This window comes from Trichomycterus rosablanca, chromosome 12 (assembly GCF_030014385.1).
Source record: "Trichomycterus rosablanca isolate fTriRos1 chromosome 12, fTriRos1.hap1, whole genome shotgun sequence".
Classification (NCBI taxonomy): Eukaryota; Metazoa; Chordata; class Actinopteri; order Siluriformes; family Trichomycteridae; genus Trichomycterus; species Trichomycterus rosablanca.
In genome coordinates this window covers 8,654,122-8,674,999 of record NC_085999.1, presented here as the reverse complement: position 1 = coordinate 8,674,999, position 20,878 = coordinate 8,654,122, and the positions used below count along the sequence as shown (strand labels likewise).

At 38.3% G+C, this 20,878-nt stretch overlaps 1 protein-coding gene across 1 annotated transcript; it reads right to left on the bottom strand.

The window, feature by feature from the left end:
• Positions 1 to 288: 288 nt before the first annotated feature.
• Positions 289 to 15,048, bottom strand: LOC134323870 (acetylcholine receptor subunit alpha-like). Its single transcript, XM_063005432.1, has 9 exons — positions 14,971 to 15,048; positions 12,478 to 12,620; positions 10,502 to 10,546; positions 10,286 to 10,395; positions 8,094 to 8,289; positions 6,799 to 7,036; positions 3,955 to 4,178; positions 1,306 to 1,545; positions 289 to 1,210 (listed from the first exon to the last, which is right to left on the bottom strand). The coding sequence occupies exons 1-9, from the start codon at positions 15,014 to 15,016 to the stop codon at positions 1,082 to 1,084; spliced, it is 1,371 nt and encodes a 456-aa protein (XP_062861502.1). The 5' UTR covers positions 15,017 to 15,048; the 3' UTR covers positions 289 to 1,081.
• Between the last annotated feature and the right edge of the window lie 5,830 nt (positions 15,049 to 20,878).

Below are 20,878 nucleotides of genomic sequence, written 5' to 3'. Positions count from 1 at the left end.
ACACTTACTTATTCTTACACATAAGGAAAACTATAAGCAGCTAGTCCACCTGCTGTCATGAATTTTTAAGGAAGGAGTTTTTTTGGAGGTGGAACTGAACTATGACAACCCATGGCAACACAGGGAGAACATACCAAACACCACACATGCAGTAAAAGAACTGTAGTGGAAAGGACTAAATCTCTGAGCCTGTGCAGCACTGACACTTTTAGTTATGTTTTGACAAAGACCAAATGAGGTACTGTTTGTAGAATTAAAAAAATATTTATTTTTGTTTTAATCCTACAGGTAACACATAGTATAGTATATAACAGTATATATTTTGAAAGAACATACCATCAGTAACAATATATTAGCATACTTACAGCGACCAGTTAACCTATGTTGACTTGGATATACATCATATGACCAACAATATTATATATGAATATTTTATATAGCAACAATCATATAAAGCTACCCTTTCTGCATTTAGCACTAAAAACTAATTGCTTATTGCATGCGGTTGTACTACGTGTTTCAAACTTTGATTAAAAAAAGCATTAGAACAGCATTTTGAACACACTTTTGAAATTTACTTTTTTAACATTACTACATGTTTAGTAACTGAACTGCATTTATTGTCAAACCCACTGTTTGCTGCTGGTAATTTTTATTCAAAGAAAAAATACAGCAAAAAGGCATGTGAGCGTAAATTAATAGTGTTTTTCTTTAAAAATAAATCCAGTTAAAATGCTCTTTTGAACTACTTTTTCTCACTTTAGATTGGTACACCCACACTGGCTGCTGTAATTGATTCTGCTCCGTAGGGTTAAACACAGTAAAATAGACCACAGCAATAGTCTCTGTTATCATGTTTTATGTTTGAGCTCTCAGTGGGCTTTATTGGCACAGGTCTGACGAACAAGGGGTGGGCCAAAAACAAATATTACATTACTTAAGTACTAATTAATTAATTACATGAAAATATATTCAAGAAGTATGTAAGGCCTGTTGAGCACAATTTAAAACTGTGTCTGCTTATTAAAAGAAAAACATTGGATCCCCTTATTTGGTAAATGATATTACTTAGATAACTGACTTATAATAGACTGAGCTCAATGAGACGTCCAGCAAAGACAGCAGTTGTTCCAAGGATACACACAGACATGAACACACAGAGAAGAATGTGGTCCATGACCATCGCAACAAATTTCCACTCTTCACAGGCCTGCAAAAAGAGTAACAGAGAGAGTTAACAGATTTAAACGCTAGAGAGATTTTTTATTTAAAAAGTATTAATAAAATCACAGTTTATGGATTTACATTGTTGGACTCTTCATCTGATTTCATGGTCTCTGCAATGTATTTGACTCCCTCTATAGCACTGCGCACATCTGGGTTCTTGGTGATGGGTGACTGGTAGGGCACAGACGTAGGCATCGGCTTTCCAGAAATATCAGAGATGTCAAGATCAGGACTGAAAATGTTTTTATTCTCTTTTCTCCCAGTAGGCCTCTTCATAGAGGAGAAGAACATCCACTTGGGGATGGTTTCAATGAAAATCTGGATCAGATAGAGGAAAAGACCGAAATCATGTCACATGGTACTTGATTAGTTGTTTATTAATCACAACACTGTACAGTATAATTAACTATCTGCATTGGCTTTAGTAATATCAGAGCGGTACTTCCAGGCTATTTCATGTTGGGCTTCTTCTCTTAATTATGTATCATAGGCATGCAACACATTAGTATACATACACTAGAATAACCAAACTGCTAAGTAAATTAGAGCTTAATAGCTAAAACCCTGTAACTTCAGTAGTTCTTAGAATCACTTTATTTATAAATAAAAACATTACGTACTTAATACTTAGTAGTAATAGAGATATTTGGCATAAGGTTCACATACTCTAAATATAAATACTCTAAATGTAATTTCTTTTTTTTAAATTACATCTAGATACCATCACTGGTTTGTATAAAAACAATATCTTAGCCCTATAATATTGCATATTCTTAATATTAACGTAACATAATGTTTTTATTTATGAATGAAGTGATTCTAAGAACTACTGAAGTTACAGGGTTTTAGCTAATAAGCTCTCATTTACTTAGCAGTTTGGTTATTCTAGTGTATGTTTACTAATGTGTTGCATGTCTGTGATACATAATTAAGAGTAGAAGCCGTAAACAGCCAACACTGCTAACCCCAATATGAAATAGCCTGGAAGTACCGGTCTGATATTACTGAAGCCAATGCAGATAGTTAATTATACTGGGCAGTTGTAGCCTAGAGGTTAAGGTACTGGACTAGTAATCGAAAGGTCCCTGGTTCAAGCCCCACCACTGCCAGGTTGCAAGGCCCTTAACCCTCAATTGCTTAGACAGTATACTGTCACAGTACTGTAAGTCGCTTTGGATAAAAGCGTCCTCTAAATGCTGAAAATGTAAATGTAATAACAAATATTGATACCTTGCAAAGTGCTTATGTAAATATAAAAGCCATACTGATCGTATTTATTAACTGTATGTTACATTTATTTTTAGGTTCTGGGTTAGGTTTCAAAAAGGGTATTAACCCACAGAAACTTAGGAGGTTATGTAGGTTAAGAGGGCAATCATTCGTGTTATATTATTGTAACAGCGTCCCCTAGTAAAACAGATAATAATTCTATTCTCCCTTAGAATTAAGAAATAAAGAAGTAGCAGCCTTCGGTTTTATGCACCAAGACCCTGAAACTTAATATCACTAATTACCGGACAGCCAACATTTCTATATACAAAGCAGCTAAACCATATCTATTTGATTTAGTATTATGTCAATATTAGCATTTATGTATTTACACCGATCAGCCATAACATTAAAACCACCTCCTTGTTTCTACACTCACTGTCCATTTTATCAGCTCCACTTACCATATATAAGCACTTTGTAGTTCTACAATTACTGACTGTAGTCCATCTGTTTCTCTGCATGCTTTGTTAGCCCCATTTCACCCTGTTCTTCAATGGTCAGGACCCCAGCAGGATCACCACAGAGCAGGTATTATTTGGGTGTTGGATCATTCTCAGCACTGCAGTGACAATGACATGGTGGTGGTGTGTTCGTGTGTGTTGTGCTGGTATGAGTGGATCAGACACAGCAGCACTGATGGAGTTTTTAAACACCTCACTGTCACTGCTGGACTGAGAATAGTCCACCAACCAAAAACATCCAGCCAACAGCGCCCTGTGGGCAGCGTCCTGTGACCACTGATGAAGGTCTAGAAGATGACCAACTCAAACAGCAGCAATAGATAAGTGATCGTCTCTGACATTACGTGTACAAGGTGGACCAAAAAACTCCAGCAGCGGTGCTGTGTCTGATCCACTCATACCAGCACAACACACACCAACACACCACCACCATGTCATTGTCACTGCAGTGCTGAGAATGATCCACCACCTAAATAATACCTGCTCTGTGGTGGTCCTGTGGGGGTCCTGACCATTGAACATGGAGCTGATAAAATGGACAGTGAGTGTAGAAACAAGGAGGTGGTTTTAATGTTATGGCTGATCGGTGTATATAGTGCAGCTAATATTTATATCTGTATTATTTAATGTGTCTTATGACCTTACATTGATCTGTTTATAGTTACAGATTGACTGATTAGGAGTCAACCACCACCACCACATGTATTACGCAAGGACAGGGAGAACAACATTGCTGTGATCGGTAGATGGCAGTACTGGGTAAGGTATTAAAATACTGTCATCCCTACAATGTAAACATGAACACAGCTTAACTATCAGTCTGGTACTGTGTGTATAACATGGTGTCCCCAAACAACAGGGAGACGAGACTCAAAAGACTGACTTTTACGTTGTGAGAGTGATTTTATAGCACCCTGGAAAATATCTAGCAACAATATTACAAAATATTACAAACATATTACCCACATTACCCCCAACCTTGGTTGGTACCAACCTTGCGCACCCAAGCAGGCATGGTGTGTGTGCTCGGGGAACGGTGGTGTGTGTTGATAACAACGACGGTAATGATGATGGAGGCAATGACGAAGACCATCGTGAAGAGCATGTATTTGCCAATAAGTGGAACAGCACTTGAGGTAGATGGAATTAGCTCAACGATCACCAGCAAGAACACAGTCAGAGACAACAGGACAGAGATACAAAGGGTCATCTTTTCACCTACAAAAATAAACAAAAATTATTACTCATTACATAAATTCACTGTTTTTAAAAGAGACATGAGAGTCATGTTGTCACATGAGAAGAGGAAACCTAGTCCTGTTACAAAGCCCTCTGCTATTTTGATCACGCATATTACCATTACAGTCAGGCTAAATCTGTATGAAAGAGTCCTCCAACGGTATCCTAGAGTGGTCTATAAATAATCATTTAATAAGTTTGCAAAACATCGTAAGCTTCAAGGTCAGGTTGAATGCCAACAGAGCTCCACATAGCACATGTAGTCAGTGCTACTTGGGACATAAATACACACATATTTACAGTCAAATCTTATTCATAAAGATAACTAAATAATGTTTTATAGTACTACAGAAATAGGGAAACATGGAAATATAGACAGATACAGCAAAACACTGACAATACAAAACATTTCAAATGTGTATGCATGTCATTGTGTTTATGCTTAGGTGCCTGTCCTCACCTAATAGCTTGGTCATTTTGTACTATTGTTCCCTATTACATGACAGCTATAAATTTGGGAGGGCAACACAAATCTGGAATAAGTGATCACAAGCCATCATAAAGAAGCATCATAGATTTGTGATATCTTATTTTGTTAAAATAAGACATTACAAATATACAAAAATGACATAGTATTTGGATTTCTTAATAATGTAGGTTTTTTTTCCTCTGCCTATATGTTGGCAGACAGATACATTTTTACACATTTATTCATTCATTTCCACTAACCACTTTATGCTGCTCAGGGGTCTATAATCACCCAAAATCACCAAGCACTAAAGAGCAATACATACACTCGCAGATATACAGAGAAGACAATCCACCAAGGGCGATACGGTGTCTAAGTGGGTAGCACTGTCGCCTCACAGCAAGAAGGTCCTGTGTTTGATCCCCAGGTGGGGCGGTCCGGGTCCTTTCTGTGTCTGCGTGGGTTTACTCCGGGTGCTCCGGTTTCCTCCCACAGTCCAAAGACATGCAAGTCAGGTGAAATGGAGACTCTAAATTGTCCATGACTGTGAACTGATGAACCTTGTGTAATGAGTGACTACCATTCCTGTCATGAAGTGTAAAACATGACGTTAAAATCCTAATAAATAAACAAACAATCCACCATGAGCATGTTTCTAAAGGGTGGAAATTCCCACAGACATAAGTACCAAGAAGCCACATTGCTGTGCTACACCCAGTTCATTAGCTCTGTCACTGTGCTCTGTCTTTTGTATTATGCAGTATTTTGTAATACAAGTTCAACATGGTGTTAACATGGTGGAGAATAGGCTAATAGCTATTATACATACAAATAACTGTGTCATCAAAACCACTTTTGTTAAGCTAGCATTTTATCTCTCCAGGTCTGCAATACTACCCAAACTCACCAGGTAAAAATACAAAAAGACAAAATAAAACCTGTTTTTAACCCTTCATCCTGTAGTCAGCCATCCAGAATTCTCTAAGCAGGAGATAATTCAGAGTATGTGCTGTGTGAGAGAGCTCATTATGGAAATTGCACTATTGCCTCTATCATGGTCCACTGAACATGAGACTGCTACCCAAACCGATGAATCAACATTGATGCTGTGTGTGTTGCCTTCAATGACAATTCCAGCCAAGGCATTGAGACACTTCCAGCCAAGGCATTGAATCATATTCTTTTAATTAGGATATTCTCAAAAATGAACCCACATATTAGTGATAACCATATAACTATGCATTTAGAGTATAGCAGATAGAGCATCCAGTAAAATGCCATTTACCTCATTGATTACCAAAACAACCTTAGTTTTATACAACCTTAGCCATATTACAAACCCTCATCAACCAGCCTCCATCCAACTAAGGCATCTGTCACTGCTCTTTCAAAATCATGAGGGGGATGAGAGATGTGTGATGTATAATACATTAGATAAAAGTCAAACTGGAAGACGTGATAAGACAGAACCTGGAATACAGAGCTTCATTTCTACATAAACAAGCTCCCCATACATACATCAATGCCACAGAGCTCAGTGGGGGTTGCTCATGTCAGTCACACATACAATTAAAAATCAGCGCAGAAAAAACTTGAAGAACAAGAAGACCATGAAGTAGCCATTTAATCTTCATACAGTCTGACATATTTAAAATTACTGTCTGCTAGTGTTGGAAATATAAACGGAAAGAATATAAAAGCCTTGCCTATAAATATCCTGTGTAAATGCCTTCTGTAAGAATCCACTGCTGGTTGGGAAAAAGATGCATTAATGGCATCACATTTGTTAAAGGATGCATATGCTAGCCTATGACTGTAACAAACCCCGCCTTACAGTTACTTGTTATTAATTTGTTTACACAAGGCGGAAAGAAAAGTCCATTCTATTTCTTATTTCACTCCCAAGGGGTAATTTGAGGTTGTCAGTCTGCCCTCTACTCATTTCCCCAGACCAATATTGCTCATCCTTCATCACACCATACAGCTGTTTCTGTGGTAACTGGCTGTAACATTCTTCTTTACCACACCGAAAGTCATCTGCCACACTGCCTAACGCTGTAGCAGTAAAATGTACACCACAGCCCAATAGCGCTGTGCCTTAAACCACTCTATTCAACATTTGACTTGTACCTGAGTCTGTGGGCAGGTAGAATACCAGGCCAGTCAGAAAAGAGAAGAGGATACAGGGGATGATCACATTGACGATAAAGTAAAGTGGCAGTCTCAGCATTAGGAAGTGGTAGGTGATATCCAAATATGGAGTGTCTTGACAACAGGCGTAATACACCCAGTGCTTCCAGCTTCTGTAGTCCTTCATCACCCACTCACCACTCTCCATAAAGTTACTCAGGTCAGGTCGATCGCTGTCCTGTGGGAAGTAGAAACAGATTAAGCATAGTACAAGTTTCAGAGTCAGGATAATGATATCAGTGAATCAATAACTTAACATAGTGCAAAGAGTGCTGAGATTTCATTACTACAGATTTGTTTTATTAACACAGGAATCCAAAATGTAAGAATAATCCTCAACTGTTTATTAAATTCCTAGCTTTTCTATCGTTTACACCTGTGGTCCCCAACCACCGGGCTGTACCCGGCCGCACAGAAACAATAAATAATTAGAGATCGCTACAAGAGCAATTAATTCCAAAAATCTTCGGGTGTTATTGTCTCTTATCACCACTAGGTGGGAGCAGTGTCTCGTTGCATCAAAAAAAGCCTAGGATTCACACTGATTTTCCATTCTATAGTTATTCTACCCCGCTGGTCCATGAAATTATATCTTATATGAAAACGGTTCGTGCTGCAAAAAGGTTTGGGGACCACTGGTTTATACATTATTTGTTCCAAAGCTGATTTTTTTGTATGTATATTCATATATGTACATTGACTTAATCATGCAACTAAGCATCTATTGAACAACACATTTGTAGTCAGATTTTGTTCTTTTGGCTGATTTCATATTTAGGGGTCACCACAGCAGATCTGGTCCACATTCCAGACCTGGCACAGTTTTACACCAAATACCTTCCTATGGCAAACCTCCTATTTCTATCCAGGCTTAGGAATGGCATTAGGAGCTCACTGACGAATAAGCCTCCCAGTGACTAGGCTATTGCAGCTACTCCCTTGAACACTAACCAATCATCAGACACTGACTGGATAATAACACTGCGGAGATTCGAACCTTGGATCTCCAGATCATAGCAGTAGTGGGCTAGCGTACTTTACCACTGCATTGCCAATGCATAAAGCACTCATTGTTGTATAACAACTATACTGTATGTCTTAAGCAGGCACAAAGCCTCTTTCCAAGATCTCAGATGTATAGTAGTCAATCCTTCTACTGCATTGCTGTAATTCCTTAACAGATAATCAGTGTTGCATTAGCATGGTCTTAGTAAACCATTCTGTGATGTTCTTACAGGGTTAATAACAACAAGGTTTCCATCAAAAGTCCATGTTCCGAGTTTCATGCTGCAGTTCTGGAGGTCAAAGGGGAAGTGTAGTACAATGATCTCACAGTAGCTCTTAAAGATGGCGGGTGGGTTCCAGGTGATCATTCCTGTATATTCGAGCAGAACCTTGGTCTCATGTACAATGGCAAAGTCCCCGTCTGCACTATGGGATACAGAGAGAAAGAAATAGAGTAATTATTTAAAGTTATCGTCTTGAATTTGATTAAAAGGTTTAAGGTGATTAAGGTGGGTGGCTAAGAGGAATGGGTTACACCAAACCACTATGGAAAAATAATCACTGTAAATGTGTTACATTTACATTTTTGGCATTTAGCAGACGCCTTTATCCAAACCAATTTACATTACTGTGACAGTATACAGTCTAAGCAATTGAGGGTTAAGGGCCTTGCTCAAGAGCCCAACAACAGCAACCTGGCATTGGTGAGGCTTGAACCAGTGACTTTCTGATTACTAGTCCAGTACCTTAACCACTAGGCTACTACATATTGAAGCTGTGTTGTCAACAATGGCTTTGCAACAAATTACTACTGCTATTAGTTTTTTATAAAAACTAAAGTTTTTTTTAAATTGTGGACTGTTTTTTTATTGATAGCTATCTGAACATCTGAATTTTGCCAAAAATCAACCAAAAAACTCCCAATACTAAAACATTAACAGTAGACATTGCACTCAAAGACTAGAAGCAAACTTGTCGAATGCCTACTACTTTCTATTTGAAACATGTCCAAAAGCGAGTGCAGTTTACAGGAACTACTCTAAAAATAGTAGTAAGAAGGAGGTGGAGATAAATGAGAAAGGAAGGGGGGGGGGGGGGGGGGGGGGGTGCAAGAATATGGGAAACACACAACAGAAACAGCCATGAGCACAGACAGACAGTGTACAAAAATACATAAAGTACACAGTATGATCAAAAGTATTTGATCTCCTCAACATGAGTTTGTCTGAGATCCTATCCCAAAACCATGGCACACACTGTGGATTTAGGATCCTCCTTTGTCATTTGTCCTTGTATTTTGATTTTTAAAAAGGATAGCTTATTTGTGGCAGAACTATATTTTAGTAAAATAATTTGTAGCATAGCTAACTATAATTGTAATATAGCAAGTCCAACAGAGCTATAAACACACAGAAATATGTTTAAGATTGTGTGTTTTGCCAAGGTGTAATTATATTGTTCTATTACATAGGCTAAAGATAATAGCATAACTATTTAATGCATGCATGCATGCAAATGCATGAATATGAGATGTTCAGGAGATAACAATAAAAAAGTAATAGGATAATATACAGGCTGTTTAATACAGCATGTGATCAAGGCTGCAATACAAGAAACAAGCATATAAACATTCTACAAAGTAATTCCTTAAAGTAGACTGTTTTACAGGGTGCATATAATATAAAGGTGCAATATAAAGTGCAAAACATAAATTGAGTTAACTACCCAGCATTCTCTGCATTAAGCCACACACAGAACAGATAGGACACTGCATTAGCTGCAAAACTAAAAATCTATGTTTCAGTTTGCACAAAATATCCTATACACATGTACACATGTACTCAAAATAATGGACATTACACTATACACTGATCAGCCATAACATTAAAACCACCTCCTTGTTTCTACACTCACTGTCCATTTTATAAGCTCCACTGACCATATAGAAGCACTTTAATGTTCTACAATCACTGACTGTAGTCCATCATACCAGCACAACACACACTAACACACCACCACCGTGTCATTGTCACTGCAGTGCTGAGAATCATCCACCACCCAAATAATACCTGCTCTGTGGTGGTCCTGTGGTGTTCCTGACCATTAAAGAACAGGGAAAGAGAGAAGAAAGCAGGCTAAAAAAGTATGTAGAGAAACAGATGGGCTACAGTCAGTAATTGTAGAACAACAAAGTGCTTCTATATGGTAAGTGGAGCTAATAAAATGGACTGTAGAAAAAGGAGGTGGTACAACAAGTGATGCATTACTCATCCTTTTAATTTGTTTTATATTCTCTTTCACAATTTTTCTCCGTTTCCCTACTTGCTCAGGTTATGAGCCATATGCTACTGTCTATGTGCAAACCACAAATGCAAAGCAGTAAGATGAAAGGCTAAAAAAAGGTAGCAGGCTAATGTTGTACTTGTTATAGAGAACGAGGTCAGGTCTCCAGATGTCAGTGGAAGGAACGCGGATCTTTTTTATCCCTCCATAATCCTCTGGTTTCCACTGCAGGTTCACATCTTTCCATTGCTAAAGCCAAAGTTATAATAAATAGCTTACACAAGACATAACTATATATTGTATATCAAGAAAATTAATAAATCTTATAACTTATCTTATAACTTAGTGCAAATACCTGTTTCAGGCGCACATTTGTTGTGACAATCTGGTTTACTTCATCCTGTCAGAGAGGAGACATTTTTACATGTACAGCAACTTACAATTGTGACCTAATACAATGCAAGCAATTGATGGTTAGGGGCGTTGCTCAGGGGCCCAACAGTGGCAACTTGGCAGTTGCATATCACTGCATATCCACATTTAATCAAGTATACAGCTAGACATACAATTGCAAAAAAATGGGCTTAGTCCACAAACTTGCCAGCTACAAACCCAATTTCAAAAAAAGTTGGGACAGAGAGTAAATTAAATAAGAGAGAGAAAAAAATTAAGAGAATCTGAAGATTTCACCATCTCAGTCCATAACATTATTAAAAGATTTAGAAAACTAAATAAATCTACATGCATAAGAGCAATGACTAAAACCAGTATTATTTTGCTGTGATCTATGTCTTATTGCACTGCATCAAAAACCACAATGCTTCTGTATAACCACATGAGCACAAGGATACTTAAAAAAAGGCCACATATACAAATGACAGTTAATACTTTACTAATCAAATCAGAATTCATATATTAATCCTTATTTTGCAGAAACATACACTGCCATTTAGACAAAGTCCATTTAAAGGACATCCCTGCTTGTTTCAGCAAGACAATGCTTAGTCACGTTTTGCATGTACAGTGGACCATTGACTTACGAATTTAACTGGTTCCGAAGCACTGTTCCTAAGTCAAAATATTCGTTAGTTAAACCTAATGTAAACAGTAAACAGAATTAATTCATGCCAGACCTCCCAAACCACCCCCTTATCTAACCTTTCTAATGTCTTAAATTGTCTTTTTTGTTATAAATACAAGTATATTTTCCCTTAAATCCTAAATTATAGAATATACATTACTGTAATAAACAATAATAAACAACAATTCACAGTAGTACTGTACATAAAAAACACACATTCAGTACTGTACGTGGGCTGTATCATACACCATAATACATTTCCTTCTTTTTATATAAAATGTATCTACCAGAAACAACAATAACTCATATTTCTCTATTATTTCCTTCTTTATTTCAACAGTATTGTATATTGTAGGTGTAATTGCACGAAAGAAAGAATACTTTACTCAGCAATTTCCTTCTTCTCTCTCACTCACTGTCCCCGCTGTCTGATACACATTGACAGCTACTGGCAGGAGTAATTATACAACAACAAATGTAATAGATTTGTTCATTTTCTCACCACTGCGCTTCCTCTGCACATTCTTTGGGGACATTTTAATATTGAATTTTACAAAATATAAAGAAAACACCGGAAAAACACAGTCCACTGTCCGAATGTTCGCTCACGGTATATATATAAAGAGAGAGTTGGTTGGAGTGAACTTCGTGACGTCACGTGTTTCGTGAATTTCTGTTCGTAATCTGAAATTTGTTAGTACGTGAAGTTGAAAAAGATCGTTTGTAACCCGAAATATTAATATGGTAAACTGTTCGTAACTCAAGGGTCCACTGTAATACAAAATCATAGATTTTGTAGTATAAGAGTGCATGTGCTAGACTGGCATGCCTGCAGTCCAGACCTGTCTCCCAATGAAACGTGTGACACATAATGTAGTGCAACGATTGATTATGTAGGGTAAGCTTTACAAAATGACTACTCTCATTACTACACCACTGAGTCTTCAATTCCTAAACAATTACAGAATGTTGTTAAAAGAAAATGTAACAACTATTAAATTAAATGTATAGTCAAAAATGTAAAGTTTAATTAAGAAGGGATAATGATTATTGGTTGTATTTGCTGATTTAAGGTGGCCCATGGTGGCTTAAAATGAACGATCATGGCTTTCTGTGGGTTGTTTAGGTGTCAGGTGATTACAAGTCTAGTATATTTGGAAACCTATGATGCATTATGTCCTTAAAATACACAGAACCCTAATATTATAGAATGTATAGAAAAAAGTGCTCTCATGAAGAGTAACTTGTACCACACTGATGAGCTGGATTAGCTGCAGTCCTAAAGTGACCACCACTGCATCCTTGTAGTGATTGACAGGTCTGACCACTTTATTATATCCAGTGAAGAGAGTTTTCACTAGTAGAGTCTCATCCTCTGAACAACACACCAACCCTGTTTAACACCAAACACAGTAGATCATGCAGTTAGTCTAAAACAACATGAATCATTTGCACTGAAATGTTTGGGAACTCTTTGCATTAGAAAGGAAGGTATTGATGAGATCTGGCTATAAGTATGGGCCTAGAGGGAGAGCTTTTCCAGTCCTTGTGCAAATGCTAAACTAAACACACCACAGAAATCTGAGAATCAGCTTGTGCTGGTTTGGATCTGGTGAGAAGCTGATGCTGTATCTGCACTAGGACTGAAGGCAGAGCGGGAAACTTGATCAATGTTATTATGACCAGAAAAATAAGTAGTTGATTGAGTCTCTAGGTGAGTCAGGACAGAGCATAGTTCCATACATACACTGATCAGCCATAACATTAAAACCATCTCCTTGTTTCTACACTCACTGTCTATTTTATCAGCTCCACTTACCATATAGAAGCACTTTGTAGTTCTACAATTACTGAATGTAGTTCATCTGTTTCTCTACATACTTTTTCAGCCTGCTTTCTTCTCACTTTCCCTGTTCTTCAATGGTCAGGACCACCACAGAGCAGGTATTATTTAGGTGGTGGACATAGTTCTCAGCACTGCAGTGACAATGACATGGTGGTGGTGTGTTAGTGTGCGTTATGCTGGTATGTGTGGATCAGACACAGCAGCACTGCTGGAGTTTTTAAATACCATGTCCACTCACTGTCCACTCACTGTCCACTCTATTAGAAACTCCTACCTAGTTGGTCCACCTTGTAGATGTTAAGTCAGAGACGATCGCTCATCTATTGCTGCTGTTTGAGTTGGTCATCTTCTAGATCTTCATCAGTGGTCACAGGACGATGCCCACGGGGCACTATTGGCTGAATATGTTTTTGGTTGGTGGACTATTCTCAGTCTAGCAGTGACAGTGAGGAGTTTGAAAACTCCAGCAGCGCTGCTGTGTCTGATCCACTCATACCAGCACAACACACACTAACACACCACCATCAAGTCATTGTCACTGCAGTGCTGAGAATGATCCAACACCTAATACCTGCTCTGTAGTGGTCCTGTGGGGGTCCTGACCATTGAAGAACAACATGAAAGGGGGCTAACAAAGCATGTAGATAAACATATGGACTACAATCAGTAATTTTAGAACTACAAAGTGCTTCTATATGGTAAGTGGAGCTGATAAAATGGACAGTGAGTGTAGAAACAAGGAGGTGGTTTTAATGTTATGGCTGATCAGTGTATATAGCTTATTACTAACCTGAACATTAGCTCTGATTTTTTTGTATTAATGTTTGTCACTTTCATTTCCCCAGCTACACAATTCGTTATTGCTAAGCACTGATATCATTAGATGAAAAATGGGTAATTTCAAAGGGTTTACAACATGTTTTGGGCAAGTGTAGGAAGTAAATATGCTGTGGATTAAAAAATGGATTAAGAATGTTAGGTATGCTAGTGATCCCCACTGTACTACAGTATGGCAGTGCTGTTTTAGACCACGTTAACAAACTGAACTGAAACCAGAAGTTGGGGCAGGGAGGGGAGGGGTGTGTGATGTTCTGTCTAGCTGCTTCCTCACACTGCTGGAGACGAGCTTAAAACAAATGTGTGAAAATATCGTAAGGGCTCATGTTACCAAAAAAGCCTCTCAGAGTTTGCACTGGTATCTCATGTCTACATTCCCATACATAAATGCTCTAAATACTCATTTAAATCTCTTTATTACATCAGTAATAAACTTTCTCCGATTAATATGTAATCACACCAACAGTTGCTGGTTCAGTTTATAAAGGGCAATCAGTGTGAACAGTCAGTAAAATGCTATAATCTCTTCAAAGGGCAGTAAAGAACGTCACAGGCAATCACTCGCACATCTGAAGCTGTCAATCAAATCAGTGTTGGACTAAAAAACAAAGCCATAAACAACCCCCAAAGTGTTAAAGTTTTAGATTTGTAAATAAATTATGATTTTATGTTAATGAAATTATTAGGTAATAAGTTTGGCAGGATAAGACTGAGATTTATAAATGTTTAAAATGCACTATTTAAATATTTTATCTTTTTGGTCATAGATTAGCATGGTATTTTAAAGTATCTAACAAGGATCATTTGAATAGGAATATACTCTGTTAAACGTGAGAAAATCATTTAGCATGGCTTAACATTAAATATATCATTAAGTAGGAAGTTGTATCTATACATGTTCTATGCAGTAAGCAAAATCAAAATGCATCTGATGCAGAAGCAGAACTAGTTTAAGTGTGAAGGACTTAAATAAAATCACACATGCATACTTTGCATCATAAAAAATATTTTGATTAAATCATGCATGTCCGATGACAGATAAGCAAACCTAAAGCTGTACCTGAGAAGACAGTCAGGGCAAGAGGAACCAAATAAATCCACTTCATTTTACAGGCAATGAAGAGAAAATATCCAGTTGGTCGTCTTCAAACAGAAAAAATGAAAAAGTGTGACTAATTTCCTTTTAGGTCTGCATTATACATATTAAGTCTCTCTGTGTGATCCTGATTCTCTGTGCTCTGTGCTCTGCAGAGTGTCATTGCAGGGTCAAACTAAACCTCAGCCATGTAGCACATGAAACCAGAGCCAAATAACTGTAATCTCATCTGTTCTTCACATTCAGTGTGTACAGATCTAAGGCTGATATAATGAAAGTGGCAAAGCATATACAGTGTATCACAAAAGTGAGTACACCCCTCACATTTCTGCAGATATTTAAGTATATCTTTTCATGGGACAACACTGACAAAATGACACTTTGACACAATGAAAAGTAGTCTGTGTGCAGCTTATATAACAGTGTAAATTTATTCTTCCCTCAAAATAACCCAATATACAGCCATTAATGTCTAAACCACCGGCAACAAAAGTGAGTACACCCCTAAGAGACTACACCCCTAAATGTCCAAATTGAGCACTGCTTGTCATTTTCCCTCCAAAATGTCATGTGATTTGTTAGTGTTACTAGGTCTCAGGTGTGCATAGGGAGCAGGTGTGTTCAATTTAGTAGTACAGCTCTCACACTCTCTCATACTGGTCACTGAAAGTTCCAACATGGCACCTCATGGCAAAGAACTCTCTGAGGATCTTAAAAGACGAATTGTTGCGCTACATGAAGATGGCCAAGGCTACAAGAAGATTGCCAACACCCTGAAACTGAGCTGCAGCACATTGGCCAAGATCATCCAGCGTTTTAAAAGAGCAGGGTCCACTCAGAACAGACCTCGCGTTGGTCGTCCAAAGAAGCTGAGTGCACGTGCTCAGCGTCACATCCAACTGCTGTCTTTGAAAGATAGGCGCAGGAGTGCTGTCAGCATTGCTGCAGAGATTGAAAAGGTGGGGGGGTCAGCCTGTCAGTGCTCAGACCATACGCCGCACACTACATCAAATTGGTCTGCATGGCTGTCACCCCAGAAGGAAGCCTCTTCTGAAGTCTCTACACAAGAAAGCCCGCAAACAGTTTGCTGAAGACATGTCAACAAAGGACATGGATTACTGGAACCATGTCCTATGGTCTGATGAGACCAAGATTAATTTGTTTGGTTTAGATGGTCTCAAGCATGTGTGGCGGCAATCAGGTGAGGAGTACAAAGATAAGTGTGTCATGCCTACAGTCAAGCATGGTGGTGGGAATGCCATGGTCTGGGGCTGCATGAGTGCAGCAGGTGTTGGGGAGTTACATTTCATTGAGGGACACATGAACTCCAATATGTACTGTGAAATACTGAAGCAGAGCATGATCCCCTCCCTCCGGAAACTGGGTCGCAGGGCAGTGTTCCAGCATGATAATGACCCCAAACACACCTCTAAGACGACCACTGCTTTATTGAAGAGGCTGAGGGTAAAGGTGATGGACTGGCCAAGCATGTCTCCAGACCTAAACCCAATAGAACATCTTTGGGGCATCCTCAAGCGGAAGGTGGAGGAGCGCAAAGTCTCAAATATCCGCCAGCTCCGTGATGTCGTCATGGAGGAGTGGAAAAGCATTCCAGTGGCAACCTGTGAAGCTCTGGTAAACTCCATGCCCAGGAAAGTTAAGGCAGTTCTGGGAAATAATGGTGGCCACACAAAATATTGACACTTCAGGAACTTTCACTAAGGGGTGTACTCACTTTTGTTGCCGGTGGTTTAGACATTAATGGCTGTATATTGAGTTATTTTGAGGGAAGAATAAATTTACACTGTTATATAAGCTGCACACAGACTACTTTTCATTGTGTCAAAGTGTCATTTTGTCAGTGTTGTCCCATGAAAAGATATACTTAAATATCTGCAGAAATGTGAGGGGTGTACTCACTTTTGTGATACACTGTATGTATGCATATCTATCTATCTATCTATCTATCTATCTATCTATCTATCTATCTATCTATCTATCTATCTATCTATCTATCTATCTATCTAGCTATCTATCTATCTACTGATCAGCCATAACATTAACACCACCTCCTTGTTTCTACACTCACTGTCTTCACAGCTTCACTTACCATATAGAAGCACTTTGAAGTTCTACAATTACCGACTGTAGTCCATCTGTTTCTCTACATACTGTTTTAGCCTGCTTTCACCCTGTTCTTCAATAGTCAGGACCCCCACAGGACCACATCATTCTCAGCACTGCAGTGACACTGACATGGTGTGGTGGTGGTGGTGTGTTAGTGTGTGTTGTTCTGGTATGAGTGGATCAGACACAGCAGCGATGCTGGAGTTTTTAAATACCATGTCCACTCACTGTCCACTCTAGTAGACACTTCTGCCTAGTTGGTCCACCTTGTAAATGTAATGTCAGAGACGATCACTCATCTATTGCTTCTGTTTGAGATGCTGCCATGGAGCGCTGTTGGCTGGATATATTTTTGGTTGATGGACTATTCTCAGTCCAGCAGTGACAGTGAGGTGTTTAAAAACTCCATCAGCATTTCTGTGTCTTATTCACTCATACCAGCACAACACACACTAACACACCACCACCATGTCAGTGTCACTGCAGTGCTGAGAAGGAATGATGATATTATTTGCTGACCAAATAATACCTACTCTGTGGTGGTCCTGTGGGGGTCCTGACCATTGAAGAACAGCATGAAAGGGGGCTAACAAAGTATGTAGAGAAATAGATGGACTACAGTCAGTAATTGTAGTACTACAAAGTGCTTCCATATGGTAAGTGGAGCTGAAAAATGGACAGTGAGTGTAGAAACAAGGAGGTGGTCATAATGTTATGCCTTATTGGTATATATATATATATATATATATATATATATATATACAAACTGCCTTACATATAATTTTATACAACATCCCTAAAAAATAAAATACCAAGACCTTTAAACATGCAATTTGTGTCATCTTCATAAATTCTTGGTCTCGAGTTACATTAATATATTCTTACTCCATATTTTGATTCATAAATGTAACATTAGCATACACGTAACAGAAATTATGCTATTAATTGTTTATTTATTATTTATAAGGAATATAATGTCACACTTTACACACTTTGGTTACATTCATGACATGACAGGTTACACTGGTTACACAAGATTCATCAGTTTACAAGTTAAATGTCAAACACAGTCATGGACAATTTTGTATCTCCAGTTCACCTCACTTAATGTCTTTGGACTGTGGGAGGAAACCGGAGCACCTGGAGGAAACCCATGCAGACACGTGCCAGGACCACCCCAGCTGGGGATCGAACCCAGGACCTTCTTGATGTGAGGCAACAATGCAACCCACTGAGCCACCATGTCACCCTGCTATTAATTAAGAACATTAATTTGAATATTGGTTTTGTTTGGCTTAAAATAATAGAATTTAAACGGACACATCTCTATTCAACATCACTACTCTAAAACTGCTTTAAATGGGTAAAGATCTTGCACCGGAGATGATCACAGCACACAATTTACATCATTTTAAACAATGTTCACATTTCACAGAGTGGCCTGATAGAATGTTTATTTATTTTATTATACTTTGTTATACAGTACATCTATTTGAAAGCATCTGCCCCAACCATACACTAAAGGTGGTTTTGAGACGTGTTAATAATTTTACATGTGCCATAGCAGCAGTGCCCTTGTGAAATCACTATTATATTAGGGTGCAAAAGATTTTATGGCTTTTTTCACTCTCTGTTTTACCAAAATGCTCAGTCAGCACATGATTAGTATATTAGATCATGGCCCACTTCATTTGCACAGGCTGGTGCTGACAGGCTACAGTTTTGGATTTGACTTTTCCAGATGGCTGAGCCTGACAATACTGTGCCTTTTCTTAGTTTCACACCTGTCTCACCCACAAATTTGATGTTCGTTCCTTTTTCTCCCCTTCCCTCCCCACAGTTCTGATGTCTCCTAAAAGAATTGAATATATTCTATCAGTTTGGTTTTCCCCTGTCTGTTTCGAGCACACACATTTAGTTTTTAAAATATGACCAAGTGGATTTTCACCTCTTGCCCATTACAGAAAGTGCCTACCCTAGTTGATCCACTGATTTCTTTCTACACAAGCTTCCTTTCTACAGACAGGAATAATTTTCCTCACATATGACCCCTCCCAATGCTTAAATGGAATTCATTCCCCTCTGCCTTTCTCCCCCTTTACTCATTTATTCTCCCCCCTGCATCATTCATCTTACTTAGAGACAGACTGGCAGATTTGGCAATGGCCAAATTAAGAGAGATCAGTATCCCTCCCAAAACCCCATTTATGCACTCCTCCCCCCATACACACACACACAAACGTACACACAAATACCCCCAGCCCCCCAAATACACCCCTACACACATGGCCATGGCCACCTGAATCTAAGCTCTGCATGTGTCTGAACTGGCAGGATTAAAGCCGCTCGACCTTGACAGAGAGGAGGGGAGAGGTATGAGGCAACTCCATTCAAACCACCCAACCACACAAAGAGTTGGCAGATACTATTACAATCACACCTCAATTATTCAGGGTTCTGAACTACAGGTCTCACCAGTTTGAGCATCTCACCTCCATGTGGAATTACCAGTCCTGGTAAAGCCAACAAATTACAACTCATAGTATGACATTTTCTTAAGGGGTCCCTCAGGGTTCTATTCTTGGTACACTTTTATTTATTTTCTACATACGCTTCCAGATTTATTATTCTCTGACATGGTCTACAAAAAGAATTCTATGCTGGTAATTCTCAAATGTATCTCTTTAGTCCTATCCTCCATACAAAAACAATGTTTACATGATATCACACAATGAATGGCATGTTTCCTAATTATTAACATATGCTGGTTATGTTAAAAGCTGTTATTAGAAATGTTGCTAATCTTAAATTGACCATAGATAGAGTATAAATTAAAATGTCCTGAACCCAGACACTTTTTTTCTTTTAAATATTTAAATATTTTAAATATTTTCTTTCCTTTCATTTCATGGTGCAAAAAACCCAAATTCAGGCATTTATAGATTTTTAGATTTTTTAGATCTGGGTCGGACCACAATAGTCAAAGCATGTTATGCAAACTTTAAACTTTAAAATCCTCACATACTGTATTTCTAGTCACCACCAATTATACTGGCTTTTAATAAGCCAATAAGTCATTTGTGCATCTAATATGTAATTTCAGTAAATTTTTAGCAGTAGCATTAACCTAAATGATCCTGACAGTCTTTCATCATGATAATGCACAATCACTAAGCACAAGTCATTTTAAATGGGGACCATGAACATGACAATGAGATTAGTGCACTTCAGTGAACTCCCAAATCACCAGGTCTGAATTCAGAACATCTTTGGGATATGATAGAACACGATGAGCACTTGTATAATGCAATCACAACACCTTGTGGAATCCATGCCACAAAGAACTGAGGCTGTTCTGAGTGCAGACGGGTCCAGCAATAACATAGTGTATCGCTAAGTAAATAATGATTTTAACACTTCAGAGTCATTCAGATGTTTGATATGATGCCCAAATACTGACATTACTTTATAAGTTTGTAATGCTAAAGTATTTAGAACCAACAGTACAACATTCAATTCTGGGTCTAGGGTGCTACACAAAAATTATACAATTAGAACAATAATAACTTGATCATGTTGCACAGCCTTTAAGTCATAGTGCAATAGCACAGTGTTCCCAGGTTTAGCCCTATATATTAAAAAATCACTGGATCGGATATCGGAAGGAAAAAAAAATGTAATCCGATCCTATACTGTTGCTTAATGTAAATAACACTTAGTGTAAATAAGGCCATTGTTTGTGTGT

What these genes read in the sequence shown, in the direction of transcription:
- LOC134323870 (XM_063005432.1), bottom strand. Translation starts at nt 15,016, where the DNA reads ATGAAGTGGATTTATTTGGTTCCTCTTGCCCTGACTGTCTTCTCAG. An exon ending in ACCTTGTTGTTATTAACCCT is followed by an intron (nt 7,037 to 8,093) that starts GTAAGAACATCA and finishes TACTTCCCACAG; the next exon opens with GACAGCGATCGACCTGACCT. An exon ending in CAGATGAAGAGTCCAACAAT is followed by an intron (nt 1,211 to 1,305) that starts GTAAATCCATAA and finishes CTCTTTTTGCAG; the next exon opens with GCCTGTGAAGAGTGGAAATT.